This window comes from Lutra lutra, chromosome 3 (genome assembly GCF_902655055.1).
Source record: "Lutra lutra chromosome 3, mLutLut1.2, whole genome shotgun sequence".
In the NCBI taxonomy this organism is placed as follows: Eukaryota; Metazoa; Chordata; class Mammalia; order Carnivora; family Mustelidae; genus Lutra; species Lutra lutra.
The window spans coordinates 132,570,357-132,593,750 of NC_062280.1; the positions used below are offsets into that span (position 1 = coordinate 132,570,357).

Here is a 23,394-nt window from a genome sequence, read left to right on the forward strand (position 1 = left end):
CGAGCTAGGAGAGAGAGCTGCACAACATAAGAGTCTCTTAGCCAGATGGAAAGAACTATTTGCAAATCTAATCTCAATGTCAGGGAACCTCAAGAGTCTTATTCTACTCAAAAGTGCATCATTACATCCTTGAAGTCTGAGCCTTCCTCTTCTGGTTGCTACACAGACCTCGTACAGTTTTCCAGTCTGATCCTAGTAAGTGCTGCTCCCGACCGTGGACGGCCTCTTTCTGTGAGGGGGTTGCTGGTGGTGAAATTTGTTTTATCATAAATTGGCATCTCCCATATCCACTAACATACGTTCAGATAAATATTTTTCAATAGTTTAAAATAAAGACTAAAATCTGTTCCACGTAAGGAATAACATGGAGGACATAAGGAGATGGAAAGGAAAATGAATTGGGAGAAATCGGAGGGAAACCATGAGAGACTGTGGACTCTGAGAAACAAACTGAGGGTTTTAGGAAGAGGGGGTTGGAGGGTTGGGAGAGCCTGGTGGTGGGTATTAAGGAGGGCACATATTGCATGGAGCACTGCGTGTGCTGCATAAACAATGCATCTTGGAACACTGAAAAAATAAAATAAAATTTAAATAAATAAATAAAATCTGTTCCACTTTAACCAAGAGATGAGGGTTTCCAAGCACCCAAATAATAATGATAATACCACATCGTAACATTTGCCTGTTACCTTACAGCTCTGCAACCTGATTTTCACCCACATCATCTCATTTAATCCTCATGGCAACTTATTCTGACGGTGCTACTTTGGTCTCCATTTTTCCAGTGGACACTGACTCCGAGAGGGTAAGTACTTGTTCAGGATCACTCAGGTGGTAAGGGCAGGACCCTTCTTCTCCAAGGCTGGTGCTCTTTTGAGGATGAATTTAAGGCCGAGGTCGAGGCACCGACCGACTCACTGAAGCAAGCTCACACGATGGAACAAGTCCAAGACTAGACTTCAGCAGCCTGGCTCCGAGCCTCCCTCAGCTCTAACACGAGCATGCTGGTTGACTTAGGCCAGACAACTTAATTCCCCTCTGCTTCCTCACATAGGAAATGGAGGAACTGAACAAGACACTCCCGAAGATTCTTTCAAATCTAACCACTAGGAATTTTACCGAGCAGAATAATCTTCCCAAATGATCTGTCCAAAGGGAATGTACAGTGTGAGATACAAAGCACGCTCAACAAGAAGATGAAAGGGATTTTTGCACTATGCACATTTTTAGATGATTCATGCCCCAAGCCCCTCTCATTTAGCAGGTTTCAGCAATAATGGCCCATCCACACAGTTATTAAAATATTTCGATGACTTCCTGTATAGAAATCAAGTTCTGAGATGGGAGTGTCCCATGAGAGGGGTTGGTCTGCCCCTTCTGGGTTGGGAGCTAGTCATGTTGCCTTTCTCTGTTTGCAAAGATCCAAAGTCTTCCATAAGCTTATTGTTTTTGCTACTCTCTGCTCATTTTCTCCTCATTATAAGTGGTTGGGATAGTTATCATTACACAATTAGCATGAATGTTTTCTGAGATCTTGACAGGGTCTGTGTTACATTAAAAAAAAAAAATGTGTCTGGGATTGAGTCCCATATTGGGCTCCCTCCTTAGCAGGGAATCTGCTTCTCCCTCTCCCCCTGTTCCTCCCACAGCTGGTGTTCCTCCCCTCTCTCTCTCTCTCTCTCTCTAATAAATAAATAAAATCTTAAAAAAAATAATTTTAAAAAATGTGCCTGTTTTCTTCCTGGATTCTTGGAAGGGAGATTCTAAACCCTTGGGATTTCCCAAGTGATAGGAATGTCCATGTCATTCATGGCAGGTCCCTCAAGTCACATCTGAATTTAAGCTATAAAGATGACCCAAGGTGAGGGTTGGTCATACCAACCCTGTGATGAGGGGTGGGGTGGGCTTTGAGCCATGTGATAACCACATGACGTCCTATGAGTAGGAGAGCTACAGACTGAGTTCAGTCATGTAGCCAATGAGTCAATCAACCAGGCTTATGGTAATGAATCCCCAATAAAACCTGTATGTTGAATTCAGTGGAGCTTCCTGTTTGGTGAACACATCAGTGTGCCAGGAGGGTGAGGTGTCCTGACTCCTCAGGGAGAGAGCATAGAAGCTCTCCTCTGGGACCCTTTCAGATCTTGCCCTATGTGTCTCTACATTTGCCTGGTCCTCATCACATCCTTTATAATAAAACTATAATCATAACTACAGCATAGCACTTTCCTGAGTTCTGTGAGTTGTTCCACCATACTATTAAACCTGAGGGGAGGGTGGGAACCCCTGAATTTGTAGCCAGTTGGTCAGAAAGTGGATGGCTTCGGGACCCCTGAACTGGCAGCTAGCGTCTGAAATTAGGATGGTCTTGCTGTGGTTAAGGACCATGCCCTTAACCTTGTGAAGTCTGAGCTGACTCCGGGTCATTATTGTCAGAATCACAGTTCAGTCCTACAAACCACCTGCTACTATAGAGCTCTTCCCGGCTGTACATCAGGCACCTGGCCACCTCAGGCTCTTTGCCCTTTAACCCTAGCCTGGAACACTCTTCCTCTGGGGTCTTCATGACTGGCTCCTTCACCTCTTTCAAGCCTTTGCTCAAATGCTGCCTTCTTACTGAAGTCTTCTCCAACTACATTACCTACAACTGCCCCCCCCGCCCCATCCTCCCACATCCCGAATCCACACTTCCCTTCTCTATTTAATTCTCTTTCCTTATCTTCTGATACGTTATGTAATTTGCTTATGATTTTGCTTAATAAATATTTTCCTCTTCTAATAAGTTATAAGTGGGCAAGAATTTCTCTCTCTTTAGTTCACTGTTAAATGCCTATGCTCAGAACAGTGCCTGGCACATGTAGGTATTCACTAAATATTAGCCAAATTGGGTAGAATCTATACCTATGTGCGCACACACACACATATATTATAAGTGATACAATAAATTAAATTCATGTTAACTGTCTATTAACTCACTACTTAGTATATTAAGCTAACCTGATCTTTATATTTAGAAAACCCACTGCAAATGGGAAGATTTTATATCTCACTTAAGAAGAAAGAACAGTATTCATTTTTCCATAGGTTTTTAAAACTAATTATATGTAAGCTAACTTCTTTTTTTTTTTTTAAGATTTTATTTATTTATTTGACAGAGAGAGATCACAAGTAGACAGAGAGGCAGGCAGAGAGAGAGAGAGAGAGAGAGAGAGAGAGGGAAGCAGGCTCCCTGCCGAGCAGAGAGCCCGATGCGGGACCCGATCCCAGGACCCTGAGATCATGACCTGAGCCGAAGGCAGCGGCTTAACCCACTGAGCCCCACAGGCGCCCTGTAAGCTAACTTCTGACTTCTAAGGTTATTCTTTTAAAATAATTCAGTTGAGGGGCACCTGGGTGGCTCAGTGGGTTAAGCCGCTGCCTTCGGCTCAGGTCATGATCTCAGGGTCCTGGGATCGAGTCCCGCATCGGGCTCTCTGCTCGGCAGGGAGCCTGCTTCCCTCTCTCTCTCTTTCTCTCTGCCTGCCTCTCTGTCTACTTGTGATCTCTCTCTGTCAAATAAATAAATAAAATCTTTTAAAAAAATAAAATAAAATAAGATAATTCAGTTGAAAGGCTATCAAGTATGAAATGGACCCCAAAAAAAGGTATTGAGATGTTAAGTTTATCTAAGTTGACACAAAGATTGAGAGGCAAACCTATAAAAGAAGAAATTTTGTGTCCTCCAGGCCTAATAAACTCAAAAGCTCTATAACCTCAGTTTTCAATATCAGCGAAAACTGGTCATATCAGTGAGATGTCCCAGCGGTCATATTGGTGTGACACTCCAAAAGCGAACAAAAGGCATTCACTGAATCAGTTGGCCCTCGAGTACCTTAACAGTGAAACAAAATGCCGAGCTTGATTTTGTCTTTGATCAGGACGATGCCAGTTTTCGCCCTGACCTCTTGACAATGGTTTGCTTTCTCACCTCCCTGCCCTGAGCTTACAAGTATGGCTTCTTTCAACTCCATTCCTGGCACTTCTTGACCAGGCTTTGTTCTGAATATTTGATTAAGACTCATATGAATTTAGACAAATTCTTATTCAGCTCGGTTTTAGGTCTCCAAGAAAAGTTGGACTCATGATTTCAGTGATTCTGCCTACTGAAACATAAAGATAAGTCACCCGCATGATCATTTTTTTTTCTTTACTAAAAGTTTTATCCATTTGTTTCTTTTCCAGAGCTATCGTGAAAGAAAATCAAGTTATAGGCAGCAAAGAGTCCTATAACATCAATATCTTATTATATTCCAGTTACTCAGAACACTCACAATAATGAAATTCTAGAGAGACAACCTATATCCACACACATATCAAATTATTACTCAAGTGTGGAACTAGATTTCAGAATTACTTTCACATCAAGTCTTTTTCCACAATAATGTTCACTTCATCTGCTTTCCCTAAGTAGATATTTAACTTTCCAGAACTCCTTTGTTTAAACCCCAGGAATGCCTGACACACAGTGGGCTCTTCACATGTGCTTGGTTTGAGGGATTGAATTGGCAGATTTCAAACCGGCACAAAAGCCTCAGTGCATGTGGTCCATGGACGCACATTAGGAGGAAAGTCCTATCTGCACTCTCCTGTACTGGGGGCGCGTGGGGAAGAGGCATGTGTTGGTCAGTGCAGGGGACAAAAGAACTTGTCCTCGTTTATAGGACTGTTACCTGCTGAGGAAAGAGAATGGCCCAGCCAAAGCTAGCCATTGGGCCTGAGGCTGCCCCACCACTGCCGTCCCTGAGGACACACAGAAAGGTTATTATAGCTCTTCATTTCTTTATCTTCTTGCCTGAGAGCTTTCAGGCAGCTACACTACTGATCTTAGCTAGCAAAGTCCCCAGCAGCATAACTTATTGGGAAGGGCAAGGACCTAGAAATCAGAGAGACCTTATTTCAACTCTGTCCTCTGCTGTTATTTGTCCTCAGGCAGAATTTGGATGCGTAAGGCTCTTAAATGGCCAGAATTAATGACTAAAATTAATAAGGTGCTCTCTGGCATGAATACAATTAAAGTACTGGATGGAGGTGCAGCTATGCATTTAAACAAGTAGAACCTGGCTTGACATCACATCAGAAAGCCCCAGAGGGTTCAGCTGACCGCAACGCGGGCAAGTTAACCATGAGCCCGCATTGCTTGGCTGGTGCTTAAGAGACCATAATCACATTTCAGCTGCATTTGAACAAGTTTGATGCCTCTATTAAATAAAGTTGTATTCTCTATGCTACTGGAAGCCTTCAAGGAGTACTGGGTTTATTTTGAAGAGGATATTGCTGACCGAAGAGTATTCAGAGAAAAGAAATCAGGAGAGTGGAGGGTCTTAAGAGCAACAGTTGAAAGAACTTTCCTAACAGATTTCCTAACAGACGCCTCAGTCCTCAAGCGTCTACAAGGTTGACAGGTGGAATAGATCCTTTCTGCATTCACTGGCTCAGCTAACATCTCATGAGCTTTTGTGAGATTCAGAGCACTGTGATAGGTGCTGTGGGATACAGAGACTGGCGATACAGGGCCAACCTCAAGGCACTAACAATTAAGGAAGATGAAAACAAAGAGTCTGGGATCTCTAGTTTTCATTCCAACCCTGTTACCCACTGGGCATGTGACGTTCAGCAGCTTCTTAACTCACTCTAACTTGGTGTTTTTTATTTATAAAGCAGCAGTGAAGAATTTTTCTGGGGACTAAATGAGATAAATATCTGTCAAAAGAATGAGAAGTCAGTAATTGATGGAAACCAACAAGATGGGGGAAGGGAACTTTTGCATGGAACTTCAAAGGGCAAAAGGGAGTTTGCTGGGTGGTGATGGGGAAAAGGAAGAAGAGCATTCCAGGTTGATGGGACAGTATGAGCAGAGAAGGAGATACTAAAAATAAATAGCTTTTGGGAGGCCAGCAAATAATACCGAGGCTGGAGTGCAGAAGAGGAATAAAGAATGATAAGGCTGGAAAAATACAATAACACTGAATTTCAACTGCCCTAGAATGATATGCCAAGGAGTCTCTGGGCAGCGGACGGCTATTGAAGGGAATATAGGCAAGTCAACCTGTGTACAAATTCATGCAATAATTAAAGACTGAAGCCAGGGAAGCAAGTGAAAGCATCACTGTAGGAGTCTGAGCAAGAGATTATGAGGAAATGACTTAAAATAATGGTGGTGGCATTGAAAGCAAGGCGACAAAATGTGGGAGGTGAGCAGTAAAGGTGAGGGGAAGTAAAGACACCTCCATGTGTTGTAACATTGGTATTAAGGAGAATGTTGATGCCATGAACTAATATAGGAAACACAGAAGAAGGGATAAAACTGACTCAGAAGCTGATGAGTTCAATTGTGGGAAATGCTGAATTTCAGTCGGCTGTGAAATAACCCATAAGGAAATTCCCACCAGTATTGTTGGAAAGATAGTTCTGGAGCCCCTGAGAGGCATCAGGGTTAGAGATGGGGATCTGAGAGGAGGTATACTTAGAGAGCAAGAGTGTATTGTCAAACATAAACAGACTTGGGTTTGAACTCTGCCTTCAACACGAACTAGCTGTGTGGCCTTAGACAAATTATTTATCATCAAAGCTTTAATTTCCTTAATTGTAAAATTGGGAAAATTATACATACTTCAAAGACTTTGCTTATTGCATACCATCTGGTTGCCATTTGTCACCGTCACTGTCCACCATAACCATCATTGCTGAAACCATTAAGGTAGATGAACTTGGCTAGGAATTGAAAGTAATTAAGTAGAAAAAAGGGTTGAGGAATGAATCTTCAGGAACAGTTATTAAGGGATACATGGCAGAACGAGCTTGAAAGGAGCTCAGGAGCAGTCATGAAGGGAGGCAAAAGACCAGAACAGCAAAACCCCGTGAAGGACAAGAGAGGAGAATTTCAAGGAGGGAATCCTTAAAAGTGTCTAATGCCACAAAGAAGTTGGGGAGGAAAAGAAAAAAAAAGGCATTGGGTATAGTGATTTGAAGGTTATCCTTGTTTATGGACCTATTACCTATATGGTAGGAGTGGAGTCACAAATGTCACAGGATTAAAAATGGAAATTTTGCCCAGCCTGCAAGGGGATGTGTCTCAGACACTAAAGTAAACTGTGAGGTAGATCACTTTCTAGAAATTTCAAAGTAGATCTGAACAAATTACATGCCTTAGTTTTCTTACCCATTTCAAAAGTGAAAAAGGCATCATGTTCTCAGAGAGCAAGGGGATTTGTAAGAAGGACTTCTTCAGAGAGAGCTGTGCTATGAATTCCCTCATTCCAAAAGAGGGGAGATACTTCTCTTCATCTCAGGTAGGGCTTCACTGCAGATCGGAAGAGACTGGTCAGTGTCATCTACAGAGAGAGGGGAATAGCATTCTGGCGGCTGAGTGTTCAGTTTTGACTGGAGAAATACTGACAGCAGAGTAAAGGAGACCTCGTTGCATGGAGTGTTGTTGTCGGGGGAGAAGGACATGTGAGTGTGTTGATGGATCTGAGGGTGTGAGTTGGCAAGGAGCTAATTTAAATTCTTCCTAAGAGGATCATCTGAGGCCAACAGGGGGAATTCTGGAAAACAAGGACTAAGGGAGAAACACCCAAAACTGGAAGAAACTGAACTGACCACATCAAAGAAGAAGAGAGGAATGTTCCCAGTGAGAGTCCCTGAAGAACCCATAAAAACACCCAGAAGAGAAGTTGGCTTAATATAACATCTGTGGAACCCAGACAGCCTGAAGCCATCTTACAACAGTGCTGTCATGTAAGGACTCCCCACCTCCCCTTTCTCATCACCCTGCTCCTTTCTACCCTTCTCTGTTCCAACCCTGAAAGGATCAAAACAACAAGGAGGAGGTAAGTGAAAAAGGAGAACCCTACCTTTTTCCCTCAGAGAAAGGACTGACTACACTGGGCCCTGGTTGGGTATGGGAAAAGAATTCCAGTTTTGAATGACTATTGCCTGGGACTAGTGATTTTCATTTCTAGATTGAGATGGTGATTTGTAGCTAGAAGAGTCCATAATACCTTTTACTATCTCAGGAGGGAAGAGAAAAGTCTTGAGATTTGTGCCTCAGCAAAAGAACTTCTACTACTACATAACTTTAAAAGGCTAGTGGAAGACAATTTTTTAATGAAAAAAAGATGTATAAAAAGTGAGTCAGAATGAGGACACGGAGGCCTCAAGGGTGGTAATTTTGCTCTTTAAAAAAAAAATTTTTAAGTAATTTTTCCTTTTAAAGCTGTTTGACAGAGACAGAAAGGGCACTACGGCTTGATTAGATGATAGAGATGACTGAAGGCCCTTTGAAGAGAGGAAAAATTTAGTCGTGGCTGCAGTTTGAAAAGAAAGAGACAGCGAAGATAGGACAAAATAACAAATTCCCATGGAGGCTAGGAAAGGAACACTGGTAAGGTCACAAAGAAGAGTGAAGACAAAATCTCAAAGAACAAGAGGCTGTTCTTTGAGACATGAGAGAAGGAGGGAAGTTACAGAGACATTTCGGTCTAGAAGGGAAGGCAAATAAAATAAGGTACAGTAATGACTTGGATCGTCCCCGTGGTCTATGACACCAGCTCATCTTCTGCGAATGAAGGCAAAGGGTGGTATTTACTTACCCCAAAGGGCAGAATCAGGACCTCTGTATACAAGCTGGAGAGAGATTAATTGGGGCCCCTAAACAAGAAAGAACTTATTAAAAAAAAAAAGTCAGCACTGGTGGACAGGGGGATTGGCCTTCTCAAGTGGATGTAAGCTGCAAGACAGAGGGTTCTAGCTGTGGAGGGATGAGCAGCTGTCGCAATGGCGTGTGGGGGATTTCTGCCCGGGGCAGAGCTGCCGGCTGATAGCCTCCAAGACTCCTACTGCGTGGCACTCGTTGCCAATGTTATATGTGCGGGGTGTTTCTGCGTCAACAATTCAGGTGTCACTGTGACTAAATACAATAAAAGGAAGCCTGTGCGGACCAGAAGAGAAGGTGTAAAGGAAAGACTGTATGTGTTATACAATGTCTTGGTTTCCTGAGTAGAAAATCATCTCTTTGTAGCAAAGGAACTAGCTTGTGCTGGAGTTAGAGCTTGTCTCCAAAAGATAATACTCTATATGTCTCCGTAGCTTGGCAGCTATGAAATCTGGAAATATCACTATGTTCTGGGGAACTTTATATTTAGGCATGAGCTGAATTGTAGCTCTCGTGGACAAACCCCTCGAGCTTTACCATGGCTGAGAGGCAAATGGGAACCTGCTAACAAGAGCAGAGCACATTACCAATGTGCTCTCCGGGACTCCAAACAAACAAACAAAAACCGTAAAACCCTCTATTTCAAGCATCAGCCTGCATTCTATCAATCAGTGCAGTTAAGATTACACCAGATTTTCTGCACGACAATGAAATGTCACAGAAATTTGGCCATTATTCAATAAGACAATTATCACTTAGTTTTCTTTTTCTAAGTAAGAACTACACATTCCCAGAATTAACATTTACTGAAACAATAAAATATTCTAGCACGAAGTACTATGCACCTCAAAGAAATCTGCCCCCAGACTCAATTTAAACTGGTCACATAATTCAATTAAAATTTAAATCCGAAAAGAGAAGTCCGTCTGTTGTGACCCCATTAGTTATTCTCCACAGTATTTTTCCAAAGGAATAAAATACACTACAGCAATGAGCACCAAGTAATATTTTGAGTCAAAGTTCAGTACCAGAGATCCTTTGACATCTTTCGACACAGGCAATATTAAAAGTCATACAATGGGTCATATTTCATGTGCCAAGGCTGATAGTTATTTGTGCCTACTATACTCCCTGGCACAGGCTAAGTTAGCTTAGCTTATTGAATAAATGAATGGATGCATGAAAGAATGAATGAATTTTGTTAGCAGTAACTCAAAACCCACTGTGTGAGGAGACCTGGTCTCTATCCAGACTCTGAGCATTTTCCTGGTATTCACAATGACCTTGTGGCTTCCCAGCATTGCCAGCCCCAGGACAGGGCAGCGGGCCACCCAAAATCCATTTTACCCAAGTCCTTTGGCACATACAGGCTGGGATCCCTAAACGTGGTCCATTTGCAAAGTCTGACTGGATCTAAATGTGGTTTGGTTTAATCTTCCAGAGATTCCCTCCAGAGAAGAGTGGAAATTTTCCAAGGTCCCTTTACTCCCTCTTACCTCCTCCACAGGAATTAAAGTTGAGAGAGGGAAGAAAGGAATAGATAATTGCTTTTTTGGTTCTAAAGAGCACCCAAACCAAATCTTGGTGACATCTGCCTCCAATTAAGCCCTGCAAATGAATGTATGTGGCTGAGCCCAGCTGCAGTCCGCTAGGAGGGATATTTCAACTGAAGTGTCATTCACTAACATCATTCACCAAGTAATAAGGAACACAGTTTTGAACGTGCTTTGACATTTATTATCTCATTTGAGGTCCATTACAACCCAGGAAAAAAAGGTGTTTCACAGAATAGGAAGCAGGCTGGAAGATACAAAGACCACACAGCAAGTAGGACATGGAGCTTAACTACACCAGTCTTCTAACTCTACTCACATACTGTTTCTACTATTCTTGGTTCTAACCCCATTTTCTTACCACCCAGAACTGGGAAAACACTCAGGGATCATTGCTCGGTGAACGGTGCCTAATACAACTTCTGTCTCCTCTCATTGAGGACATGGGTTCCTGGAATGTAGTCATGATGGAGTATTTCTAGAGATGTTTACCAAGTGGATTCTGGGAACCCAATACCAGGGGGTCCATAAGAGAAGCCAAGGAAATGTTCTTACTAGAATCACATACCCAAGAAGAACTTTGCATTCCAGATGGGGGTGTCTAGTGCAAGGAGAAGCTGGACTGGCATTCCCCAGAAACAGGACATTATGCACGCACATGGACACACATTTACTGTATCCTAAAAGTCTTAGTGCACTTGTGAACTTTCATAACTTCGAAAGTATGGATGCTACCAACTTACAAAAATCATGTGAAAGCCCAATTATTTTTTTGTCTATTCTTCTACACTATACTTACTAGACTTCTGTAGTAGTTTTGTGAGTTTTGAAGAACACTTATTCATTTTAACTTTTTTCTTCAGTCAACATTTGCCATGTTCAATCAGAGGGGCTGAAAGGTATTATCACATAGGACATGCCTACAATCCAGACCGCAAATGAGCCACATCTCACAAGAAGCCTGCAGTCAACTAAAACGTTCACATGTTCTCCTGTTAAAACTACATTACTCCTGACTAAGCTGGTTTAAAACTGGCTTTCTTTTCAATGAAAAAATACCTAAAGCACTACTCTTTGTTAATACCAATTCAATTTTATCTTCTTGGATACAATCCATTCCGCTAAAATCCTTGTGGATCCTTGCTTTCCTACCAGATAATTTCATTCACACACCACCCGCGTTCTCAAATGGCCATTTCTTGTCACATTAAACTATACAGAATCCAAGGAATAACCCTATTGCCATGACTCTTAGCACACAAACAGTCCCTCCCTTCAGGGACCTCATGGGTCAATTCTAATAGCGATCTCCTCCAACACAGTGACATCAATCTGTAAATAAGTACTTCTTGGACAGGCCAGTTCTATCAACTAAAAATAGAGCCATCCCATGGCCTTCAGACCATATATTTTTATCTTATTCAGAAGGATTTCAAGAGAGGTTCTGTCAAATGCACTGCTGACCAGTACACTTCTCAGACCATTTCAGGGCATTCTTCTCACACCCCAGGTGAGTGACCCTACCTACAAAAGGCCAAAAGAGGGGATAGTCTTGTCACAGCAATCTTGTCTATGTCTTCTACTCATTAATATAAAGCTATAACAGCACAAATCGAAAGACAGGTCAAAACAAACAAATTAAAAGTGAGTTTACTTGTAACTCAAGTTCAACTAAAATCCAGACAACCTCAAACATCTTTCTGTGGGTTGAATTGTGCCCCACAAAAGATATGTTGAGCTTCTAACACTGGTACCTGTGAATGTGACCTTATTTGGAAATAGGGTCTCTGCAGATGTAACCATGTTAAAATGAAGTCATACTGGGTTAGGACGGACCTTAATCCAATAACTGGTGTCCTTATAAGAAGAGGGAAATTCGGACAGACAGAGAAGGCCTCATGAGGTTGAAGGAAGAGACTAGAGCAATGCTGCAGTAGCAGCCAAACGATTCCAAGCCAACTACCAGCAGGAGCTAGTGTTATAGTTTTGAAGGATTCTTATTCAAGCCGTCAGAGGGAGCACAGATTTTCCCTATACCTTGAGTTTGGACTTTGACCCCCAGAACTGCTGAAGAATCAATTTCTGTTGTTGGAAGCCACCCAATTCATGGTGATTGGTTAACAGCAGCCTTAGGAAACTCATACAACATCTATGCAGAAATGTGTAAGTTTGAAGTAATACCTATTAACATCAGAATCAAGAGCACTCAGGAACTGGTAAAAAGAGAGAGTGAGAGATATATTTAGATTCCTGAGCAGGTGGCAGGCCCAGCAGGGGTGAAGTACATGGGTGAATAAACTGGCCAGGCAAGTTTGAGGGTGCTGGCTTGAGGCTGGGGGGGTGGGCAGGCAGACAGAAGGTGATATGCTGCGACAGGCTCCTCACCAAGGACTTAACTTCCTCTCCCCCCAGGTGAGAGATAGGCATTTCTCAACAAAATCCTGTCACTTTTTAATGGCACCAAAAATCACAAATTCGTCAGTTTATCATCAATATATAAGCAAAACTATGTTAAGCTTCCTGTCTCCAATTTGGCATTTTCCTTGCCTGTGCTTCATCGTTCTAAATGAGACAGCAGCCCATGCAGGGGAAGGAGCTGTTGGCCCGTCTGTCTCTATATATAGTGCTGTAGCCACCATTTTTCGAAGGTGCTAAGATTCCACTGATTGATGACGATATCGCTAAAATGAGTTACAGTTCAAGATGGAAAAAGGAAGGCTTTTTTTTTTTTTTCCTTCCCATGTGAAAATTTAGGGGAGGAAGGTTCCTCCCTCGTAGCTTCTAATATTGATCTGGGTCCAGTGTAGCCCATGAAATATAAGCCTATGAAGGCAGAATTCCTCATTGGAAAGACCTTATGAGCAGTCTCCAGGAGCTTTCCCAGCAGTAATTAGGGGGATGTATTATTGCTAATCCTGAGCACACCAGGAGCTGGGTTAATTTTGAAAGATAAAATAAAAGTGCTGCCTGTGGCAAGAGGCCATTTCTTGATGCCATTAAATCAAGCACAGCCCTGCTTGAGTATTAATTCCAAAGATGTCTGTACCCCCCGCCGATACTCCTTTTAGGAAGCTACTATGGAACAGGCCAAATGAAGCCTCAATGTGCAAATACCATTTAGCAAGTACAGATAAGCTGGGATAAATCATCTCAGAGCACTTAAAAAAAGATTCAAATTTTAATACATTAGCACTAGAACATGCTGTACAAGCAACAGGGAAATTGCAGTTGTCAATGTGTGAATTTAGTCTCAGAGTAAGTTCATCCAAGGAAGTAAAATCTCAATTTAGATTCTTTCTCTACCCCCTTCCCCCAATCCACGTGTTTCTCTCAGGATGCGGGAAGACACTGTTACTCAGCAAATGGATTTCACACCAAGAAATGGTTAGGGTATATTCATCATGGGTAAGAATGTGAAGTCCTGACTTTCTCACTGAAATAGTTTGAAGTGGTCTTTCCAAGTGCCAAACCATGCGCGATGGGCTAGGTGTTGCGATTCACGTGTGTGCAGTGCGCCATTATGCACACGTGCAGATATCAATCTATCTATCTGCCTGCATTCTTTTTTTTTTAAGATTTTATTTATTTATTTGACAGACAGAGATCACAAGTAGGCAGAGAGGCAGGCAGAGAGAGAGGGGGGGGGAAGCAGGCTCCCCGCTGAGCAGAGAGCCCAACTCGGGGCTCGATCCCAGGATCCTGAGACCACGACCTGAGGCAAAGGCAGAGGCTTTAACCCACTGAGCCACCCAGGTGCCCCTACCTGCATTCTTTTTAAAGAGAAAGGATTCTCAAGGGAAATCACAATGGATTTTCTGGTACTTTTTTCTGTTGTACTTTCCAGAAAGCCTGTCTGCCTGCTGTCGGCAGGGAATAGGACAGGCTGCTGTGTCTGGTGTGAGAGCATAGTGTAGGGAAGGGAAAGCCCAGCCCAGGGCCTTCACTGTCAGGGGGCTAGGCTGGGGAGAGGCCCCAAATTTCCCTGGGGGCTGGATAGAGGCCTTGGCATCCTCAGGTCCACAGTGCTGTTTTGAAACTGAACTATATTCCAGTTGGAATTTGACAGGTTGTTTCCTATCAAAGCAACAAATGAAACTTTCATTTCAGAACGCATGGTTCCTTCAGATTGTTCTATCAGAAGCAGATATTTTCTTTAAATTGAAAGTCAAGGCAGTTTATTTTCCTCAAAACTGTGCTGTGGGTTCCCGCCTGACTCCTAACATTCTCTTGTTCTACACAAAATGGCAAGGCTGTCTCATTCTGTAGAAGGAAAGGGTAGGTTGGGGAGAGGCCTCTCTGAGGGCTCCCTGTGCTGGTGTATTTTCATAGTATCTTTGCTCCCAAAGGGCACATCAACTAGAGATAAAGATGGAATGTATTTAAAGTTTTTTCGAGAGAAAGAGATACCTTCCAGTTAGGTTCTTTGAACCAAAATAACTTAAATCTCTTCAAATGACACTTCTGTCATATTAACTATCTATCTAACATATTATATCATATATGTACTTTCATTGGGCATTTGAAGTTTTCCACAATCAGGGGCAATCTCTCTTATTCCTATCCCTCCTCACACACCCTAAGTCATTTTTAAATGATAAAATAATTGTACTAGGTTTAAATGCATATAGATGATCTACATACATATGTATTAATACAAATACTGAAGGAACATGCTTCAGCTGTGGGAGGGGGGGACCCCCGACATCACATCACTTATCCAATCCTGTAAGTGCTCAAGTGTTTCCCATCCCCTTCATCAAAAGCTCACTAATTTGTTTCTGCATGCATTTAAGCAGAAAATTCATTACCACTTCAAAAAGCATTTCCAACTACCTTGTGTCTGAATTGTCCATAAATATGTGATATTCCCCTAATTAAATTAGAAGTAATATGATTAAGGAGAGGTCTCTTCTGTCAGGGCAATAATCTTTCCTGTGATGCTGGTAAGATTCTGAAATGACTATAGCATCAGAAAAGAATCTTTCTTGAAGTCACAACCTTTCATATTCATTTCTTGAGACAGGTCTTTCCCTCTTAATCAACTGTCTCTTCTTCATCTATTACAATCACATTTCAATTTGAACCAAAGGATGCTACCCTTCTCCTCTTTGTTCCCTCACAGATGCTAATGACATACAAATTCGGTAGTAGTTAAAGGAAAAGGGATGATGCCAGGCCACTCTCCCTCCCAGTTAGGAACCAGAAGAGGCTAGGGAAAGCTCCACTAGAAACACACTCAATAATTTTATGATCACAAATTTCTCAACTACACATGTTGACCAAAACAGAGCATTAAAAACGTAGAAATCTGCATCCTGGTTTTCTATAAAACATCAATTTAGTTATTAAGTGGTTATAAATTAGCCATTGGTAATTTACTCTTCTGAATGATTATTTAACCTTCCCAATTATCATTTCATCTGTTTTCTATATAAAAAAAAATCAAAGAAATTCAAGATATGAAAAAGACATGCTGGGCGAGGATCTGAAATTGATTTGGTAGCTCTGGGGTTGACATAATCTTTGCCTGGTGCGGCTCATTTTGGAAAGCTGCCTCAAATTTCCCCTGGTTTTGAACTTTTTTTTTTTTTTTCCTTACCACTTTCATCTAGCAAGAAATCATCCTGGTAACGGAACTTCTCCGGTCCACATGCAATAAAAATGTCATCGTCACCAAAAAAGTCCTGAAGGCACATCACCTACAAGAGAAAAGCATGGCACTCAGCAAGGGGTCGGCAGAACAGCAATTACAACATTGCATCCCTGCAAGCCCACATCTGCATAAAGCCACTTCCCACATCTAATGGAATCAACAGGAAAGCTTCTCCAGAGGAATTTCAAAAGAAGGTTTCCAGCATCTGTTACTCGTAAGAAACATGTTACATTTCAGTTGTGTAGGAAGACGGGATAGGGAAAATAGAACCAGTAACTGTCACATTTATTACTTGACATATCAATAGGCCATGAGGTAAGAGCTCTCTATTTTCATAACAGAGTGGATGCAGCGACACGACACGTGGGAAAGGAACACCCCTTTATTCATTTGAATGTAATATTCCTCGATGGCAATAAAAGCCAACGCCTGATTTTAGCAACAAATACAGTAGACGTGCGGTGATCACTGTTTGGGGTAACTACTGAAGAAAATTATCTGTATTGTAATATAAATACAATGATCTCCTTTAGACTCATTCTATCTCCGGTTGAAAGAAAAGTAGAAGTCCTCGTAAAAGGAATAACAAAATAGATATTTCTGAGACCCAGATATAGACACTAGGCAACCGTATGCCCACCACTCAAGTTAGGCTAAACTTGAAAACTCTCGTGCTACCCAGCTTCTCGTAGATAGGCAAAAGCAAAGTTTTAAAACACCTTTTGATATTTATTCAACTTATTCTCCAATGAGAACTTTAAGAGAGCTAAACGTTGTTTTTCAGGTACATGTGGTCAAAAGGAGTAATTTCCAGCATACTGCTCTCTGTTGTTGGATACATGGTGAAATATTTTGTTCGCAAAATGTCTGATGCCAACAGAAGGCACTGGAACACTGCTGATTTCTATTTTCAATTTCCTTTGCTTGGAGCACACCATGAAGCAGCCATATTCAGAGCTGTATGAAACAGACTTTCTAATAGCATTTCCCAGGGATGTCTGAGGCCGACAGACAACACCCCCTGGCGTGTTAGATCCTTTTGGCCTGGGTTTACAATCAGATCCTCCCTAATTGGTTTGTAGTCGACTGCAAGGAGTCTCTGGGGGTTCTGCTCTAGGTCAATGCTGGGTAGCACTGTCCTGACACATGGAAGATAATGTAAGACTTACAGTAGTAAGCTGGGAGAACACTGCATGACTTAGAGGTCCCAAATATAATGATGTGTAGCCTTCAGATAGTTTTTCCAAATAAGCTCTCATTTCCAAATAATTGCTTGGCTGAAATTTTAAGAATGACATTTCTAGAATAGTTTGATAATAAACACTAAGTATAAATGAGGTACATCCATGACTTATTTCTGGAAAGTTTGAAAAAATAGGTGGTTTAAGAGGGATGTTGTAATAATTAAGGAAAATGGACTATAAAGATCTTGAAGAGTGGTGTCAGAAGCTCCGATCTTCTACTTAGGATAAAAAGAGGGCCTTTGTGGGCGCCTGGGTGGCTCAGTCAGTTAAGTGTCTGCTTTCGGTGCAGGTCATGATCCCAGGGACCCTGGTTTTCCCTCTCCTACTCCCCCTGCTTGTGCATTCTTTCTCTCTCTCTCTCTCTCTGTTAAATAAATAAAATCTTTAAAACAAAACAAAATAAAAAAAACAGGCCCTTTGCACCTGGGTGACTCGGAGGCTATGCTTCTGCCTTTGGTCATGATCTCAGCGTCCTGGGATGGAGGCCCACATTTGGGTCCCTGCTCCGCAAGAAGCCTGCTTCTCCCTCTCCCACTCCCCCTGCTGTGTTCCCTCTCTCACTGTAATCTTAAAAAGCAAGCAAACAAACAAACAAACAAACAAAAAAACAGGCCCTTTGAATTCAGAATCCACTCTATGTCACTCCTCCCTTTCTGTCTGATCCCAGCTGTGGCCCTGTCCATCTTTATCTTCAGGACAAACATCCCACCCCAGCCTTCATGATCAGCAGTTGATATCAACTCTACCAACCCCACAGAGGCCATTTTCACCTTACACACGTTAAGTCTTTACTGAGCCTACTATGCACCAGTTAACATAGAGCATATACACGCAAAAATGAATAAAAGATGATCTATCCCTCGGGCAAAAAATGTGAAAAATTAACCTTAAAAGGCAGTATTTCTTAGAGTATGAATGGTTAATATGTTTTGTGCAAAAAAAGGACGGGGGGGGGGTCCTCTGGCCAAATAGATTTGGCAAATACTGAATTCATCTGATATAAACAGGTTTCTTTTCTTTTTTTTTTTTAAATATTTTATTTATTTATTTGACAGACAGAGATCACAAGCAGGCAGAGAGGCAGGCAGAGAGAGAGGAGGAAGCAGGCTCTCCGCCGAGCAGAGAGCCCGATGCGGGGCTCGATCCCAGGACCCTGAGGTCCCGAGCCGAAGGCAGCGGCTTTACCCACTAAGCCACCCAGGCACCCCTAAACAGGTTTCTTTATTTCTGGTCCTTGCAAATCCTTCATGTGCTCACGTACATCACAACTCCAAAGAGAAGATAGAAAATACAGTATTTCCCAACCTTATTTGATTTTAGAACTCTCTCCTTCTCACAGCATCTTATGGACTAATGCATGATGGAGCTCCTTTTGGTTCTGCAGTGACTGCCAGAGGGGAAAAGAGCTCAGGGACCACACAATGGAAATTAACATAACGCACTCTCCCGGGCAGCCATATTTCCCTAGCTGATAAACATTTATCATGGGCCTGCTCTGGGCTATGCTGTGTGCCAAACATTATGAAAACAAATCTCTAATAGATGAAAAATACTGTTTTCCAAAGGCAATTGTCCTTTCATTCCACATATTCCCATCATTTGTATTCTAGAACATCAGACTGCCACACAGATCACATTCATCTATGTGGGCATGTTTTATGCTATTGCTAAGCAGGCTGATAACTACCCTCAAAACTCCAGCACACAATAAGCAGATTGCCAGCTAACTAACTCCCTTCCATCATATACCCAGGACTGTCCTCTAAGCCCGAGACTCAAAGAACAGAACAGCCAATGATCCGGCTTGGACAGTTTAGGTTTAATTCTGTTGGCAAGTGGGAAATGAAACATGATGAACTTTTGATGTTGTTTCCAACTCCAGGATTCCAAGACCATAAAAGGAATGCAGCAATTGTTAAAGAAAAGTAACTGTCATCACCCAGCGCAGAGAGACAGGGAAAAGTCATTTCAGTGCCAAGCAACATGTATTCATTTACCTCTCAATCTTCAGTGACTAAAATCAAAGAATTTGTTGAACTATCAGAAACTGTAATGTCTTCTGTGCTCTCTGCTCTGGCATCATTTAGCCATTTCCCTGCTCACAACCTCCCAGCACAGAAGGTGCATATGGTCAGTAGATCAAATTCAAAGTTATAAACCTGCTCCTTGTTAGAAACTTCGATAAAAGATTTGATAGAAAAGGAGGCTTAAAGATGGATTTAGGATAATCTATGCATTTCTATTATCCATGCTTTCACTCTCTATCATGACTTAGAGGTGGCTGTAATGTATTCCATCTAATAAAAAAAAGTAACAGAAGAAGATGTATAACCCTCTTCTGTAGGCCAGTATACTGTGAAGAGTTTTCCTTTGGCATTACTGGACACACTAATATCAAAGGATTTGATACCAATGTTTTGCATAAAGATCTGATTTTATATATCTATAAGTGTATTCCTTTTTAAATTTGAGGTTCTCAAAATTCAGGATTACCAGCTGAAAAAAAAAATTCCATTTATGTATTAACATCTCTCAAACCTAGGCCTTTTCCTGTCCTCCTTCTCTTTACCCCCATTACCACATCAGTCCAGAGCTTATCCTCCTACCTGTGGACCTTGGCATTTCCCTCTGATGCATTTTTCTCACTCCTACCTCCTTTCTCTCCAATCCATCCTGTTTAATTCTGCTAATCTACTCTTTCTTTTAAACTTCCAAAATCTCTGTTCATGACTCAGAAAAACATCAATGGCTTGCCATCATCAAGTTAAAGTTCATCTTGAGTCTGACATTCTATCTGGTTCCAACCTACTTTTCAAGTCTATAGGAGTCATGCCATGTACCTGGTACTTAATAAACATTTATTGGATGGATGCATGGATGGTTGCTTGGATGGATGGATGGATGGATGGATGGATGGATGGATGGATAGATGGAAGGATGGATGGATGGAAGGATGGATGGATGGAAGGAAGGATGGATGATTGGATGTTTAGATGGATGGATGGATGGAAGGATGGATGATTGGATGTTTGGATGGATGGATGGATGGATGTTTGGATAGATATGGATGCATGGATGAATGGATATAAGGACAAATGCAAAGTCTATGTTCTCACCTAAAACACATTCCAATTTAGCTGCTTTACATATTCTTCTCAAAAAGGGATTCCTCCTCCCTACTTGCAAGGATTTTTGTATGACCATTTTTTTTTTTTCACTTGGTATCCCCTCCTACCTAACTCTTTGCCTATTCAAATCTCTGCTATGACTCAAGGCTCAGTTGAAGATTCAAGCCTTACCTTCTCTATCCATTCCAATCCAAAGTGACTTACCCTTGTCCTGAAACTCTAGTCACCATTCAATAAATGTTTACTAAACACATATTATTTACTAACCACAGTGCTAGGCCTTGAGAATACAACTGTTCTCATCCTTCATCTCTTCTCTTCCAGTACATATGTGTATAGACTTACACTCCAAAGAATTCCCAGCACACTGTTGTGAATTACTAATTCAGCAGAAAATAAACTGCATTCTCTACCAGTGGTTTATGTTATGGGACTGGAGTCAGGTGGCTGAGTTGCAGTCTTTGCACTGTGACTACCTCTGACTTGGGTGAGTTAGGAAATCCCAGTCAGCTATCTTGAAACACATCCCATTTCTAAAGACCCCACATTTAGTCAGGGCAAAGGTAGGGCCTCCTGTTGGGTGGGATTCTTCAGCACCAGAGAGACATCTGCTCTGGCACAATTTCCCAAGAGCATACTCTGTCATCAAAACCCAGGTTCTGAATTAACTCAACTCTGTCACTTAGGCGTTCATCTCTTTGTGTCTCATATCAAATATGTTCATCATACTGGTTGCTTTAAAGATTAGATGAGTTAAGACTGTGACTCAAAAGGGCATAAGTCCTCGATCCATTTTCATTATTTTTATTAGCTCAAATGCATTTTTACTTCCAAATAAGTATAAGCCAAATGTATACTTAATATAAACAAATAAAACATAAAACAGTATGTCGTTCCTGGGCACTATACCAACAGGCTTCCTTCCTAGGTGAATTTGGATAAAATACAGCATATAGGTGTCCCTTCTCACTTAGGGAATAGGAATTCTACTAGTATAATTACTTTGGTGAAAAGCATACTTTGAATTAGCATCACAGAAATGGTGCAAGGCTGGTGGAAGTTGCTAACATTGAAGCTGGGATATGGTACACGCTTTCCATCAGGCTTCCACTGAAATGATGCTGTGAATGTCATTAATGACTATGGTCACCTGCCAGCACAGGTCTGGTTCTATAAACCGTGTCTGAACTCAGGACCCCCTGGGATCTGTCACAACTTTTAGTTTCGTGGGCTCCAGAAATTTGTATTCCTCTGAAAAAACTATCCCTGTCAAAATGTCCCTACATTAGAAAAGAAAGTGTGTGTGTATTACATGTAGTTCATAAAGGAGGGAATCAGTGTATGGCATACAATGCTTAATATTCTATCAATTAATTGGCAGTTCATACCCAGTTCTTTGGTCATTATATGAACCACTTGGATTATTATAGGAAAACCGCAAAGAAAGACATCCCATTTGTTGCATCAGAGTTTATCTCTGATGGCCCTTAGCACAATGCCACACCCACTGTACCTCAAAAAATATGGGTAGTTATAATTGCCAGATGTGTTGGAAAAAGCCCTTTGAGAATCAGGATACCTAGGTTCTGAGACTAGATTTGACATAAACATTGTATACATTTGGAACAGTTCCTTAAGTTCTCTTGGTTATCAGTTTCTACATTGGTTCTACTACGTTTTACCGCAGTCATTTATATGGTGAAGATATAAAGAAAAGATGAAAATTCTTCTTGGTGTGATAACAGCAACAAGAAGAGTTCTATTAGGGGCACCTGGGTGGCTCAGTTGGTTAAGCACCTGACTTTGGCTCTGGTTACAACCTCAGGGTCCTGGGATAAAGCCCCACCTTGAGCCCCAAGTTGGGCTCTGTGCTCAGTGGGAAGGCTGCTTCTCTCTCTGCCCCTACCCCCTGCTCCTTCTCTCTCCCTCACTCTCAAAAACATAAATAAAATACTTTTTTTATAAAATATTTTTTAAAAAGAATAGTTATATACATTATTACATGTAATCCTTAGTATACATTATTGCATTGAACCCTCCCTGCTGTAAAGGAGACAGACTCTATCAACATAGTTAGATGTTACTTACATCCCAACTGTACACATTTAAAAAACAGCTTAGCCACATACGACAGAAGATGTGTAGAAATTTGAAACAATTCAAAAGCAGGCTCTTAAATACCAAGCTACAGAAAAACAAATCTATTCCAAGCATAGGAATATGTATCCTTACATTTGTGCATTATAAATTTCCGTTGATAAAACCATTTTAATAATACTTATCACATATATTGCACATAAACCGTTTCTAGCAAAAAGTGTCTAATGAGTTTTTTAGAAAGGAAGTTTGAATTATTTCTTTGATCCTAGGAAAACATATTAGGCTTTCTGACTCTTTTTATGTAAAATATGAATTTATATCTTTTCCATTAACTTGTCATTATGCATACTTGTCCCAGGAGAGACTGAGCTGCTTCTAGGAGTAAAAAGCCACTGTAGACAAATATGGACTTCCCCTCCTCTGAGCTTCCGGTTTGAGTTGCTGTGCACGGACAGAGATTCAAACAAAGGCAATAAAAGCATCTGCTATTTACACATTTCCAAAGCAGGACTGTGGAATCCAGTCCCCCTCACTGGAATGAGATCTCCATGGTGACGCTGACATCACGGAGCCAGGGAGAGTTTCAGCGGTCGCTATATTTACTTTACAAGAGCGCCCTCTACCAACAAAATGGAATATCTCTGCAGCCACAGCCTCATTTTTTTTTGAAGCTACACAAGTCATTGTGTCTCTATCACAATTTCCCCTTCCGTGAAACACTAACATATTTTACCATCACCTACCTAATATATTTAAATGAGATTATGATCACAGAAGTAAAAGCCAAGAAATTCAGTCCATTTACTGGAATCACTGACTACAGGATACCCTTTCTGTTTTAATTTCTTTTAAAAATATTTATAGTTTCTCATTCTTCTTGATACCAGTTAAAGGCGACAGACTGAAAGGTTCAGTTTTAAGGAGATGCTCTTTTCCAAAAAGACTTAAAAAATCCAATCACCTGTGCCTCTAAAAGCATCAGAATCAATAACTTCCTTCTTTTTCTGCACAATTCATAATGTGA

General features: G+C 41.4%; 1 protein-coding gene across 5 annotated transcripts in view; it reads right to left on the reverse strand.

The window, feature by feature from the left end:
• Positions 1-23,394, reverse strand: part of DCLK1 (doublecortin like kinase 1) — a 353,945-nt gene that overhangs the window by 152,730 nt on the left and 177,821 nt on the right. For all 5 annotated transcript variants that reach the window (XM_047723162.1, XM_047723164.1, XM_047723163.1 and 2 more), the window contains exon 4: positions 15,845-15,944. In XM_047723162.1, coding sequence (XP_047579118.1) covers positions 15,845-15,944 — 100 coding nt within the window. The remainder of the gene's footprint in view (positions 1-15,844; positions 15,945-23,394) is intronic.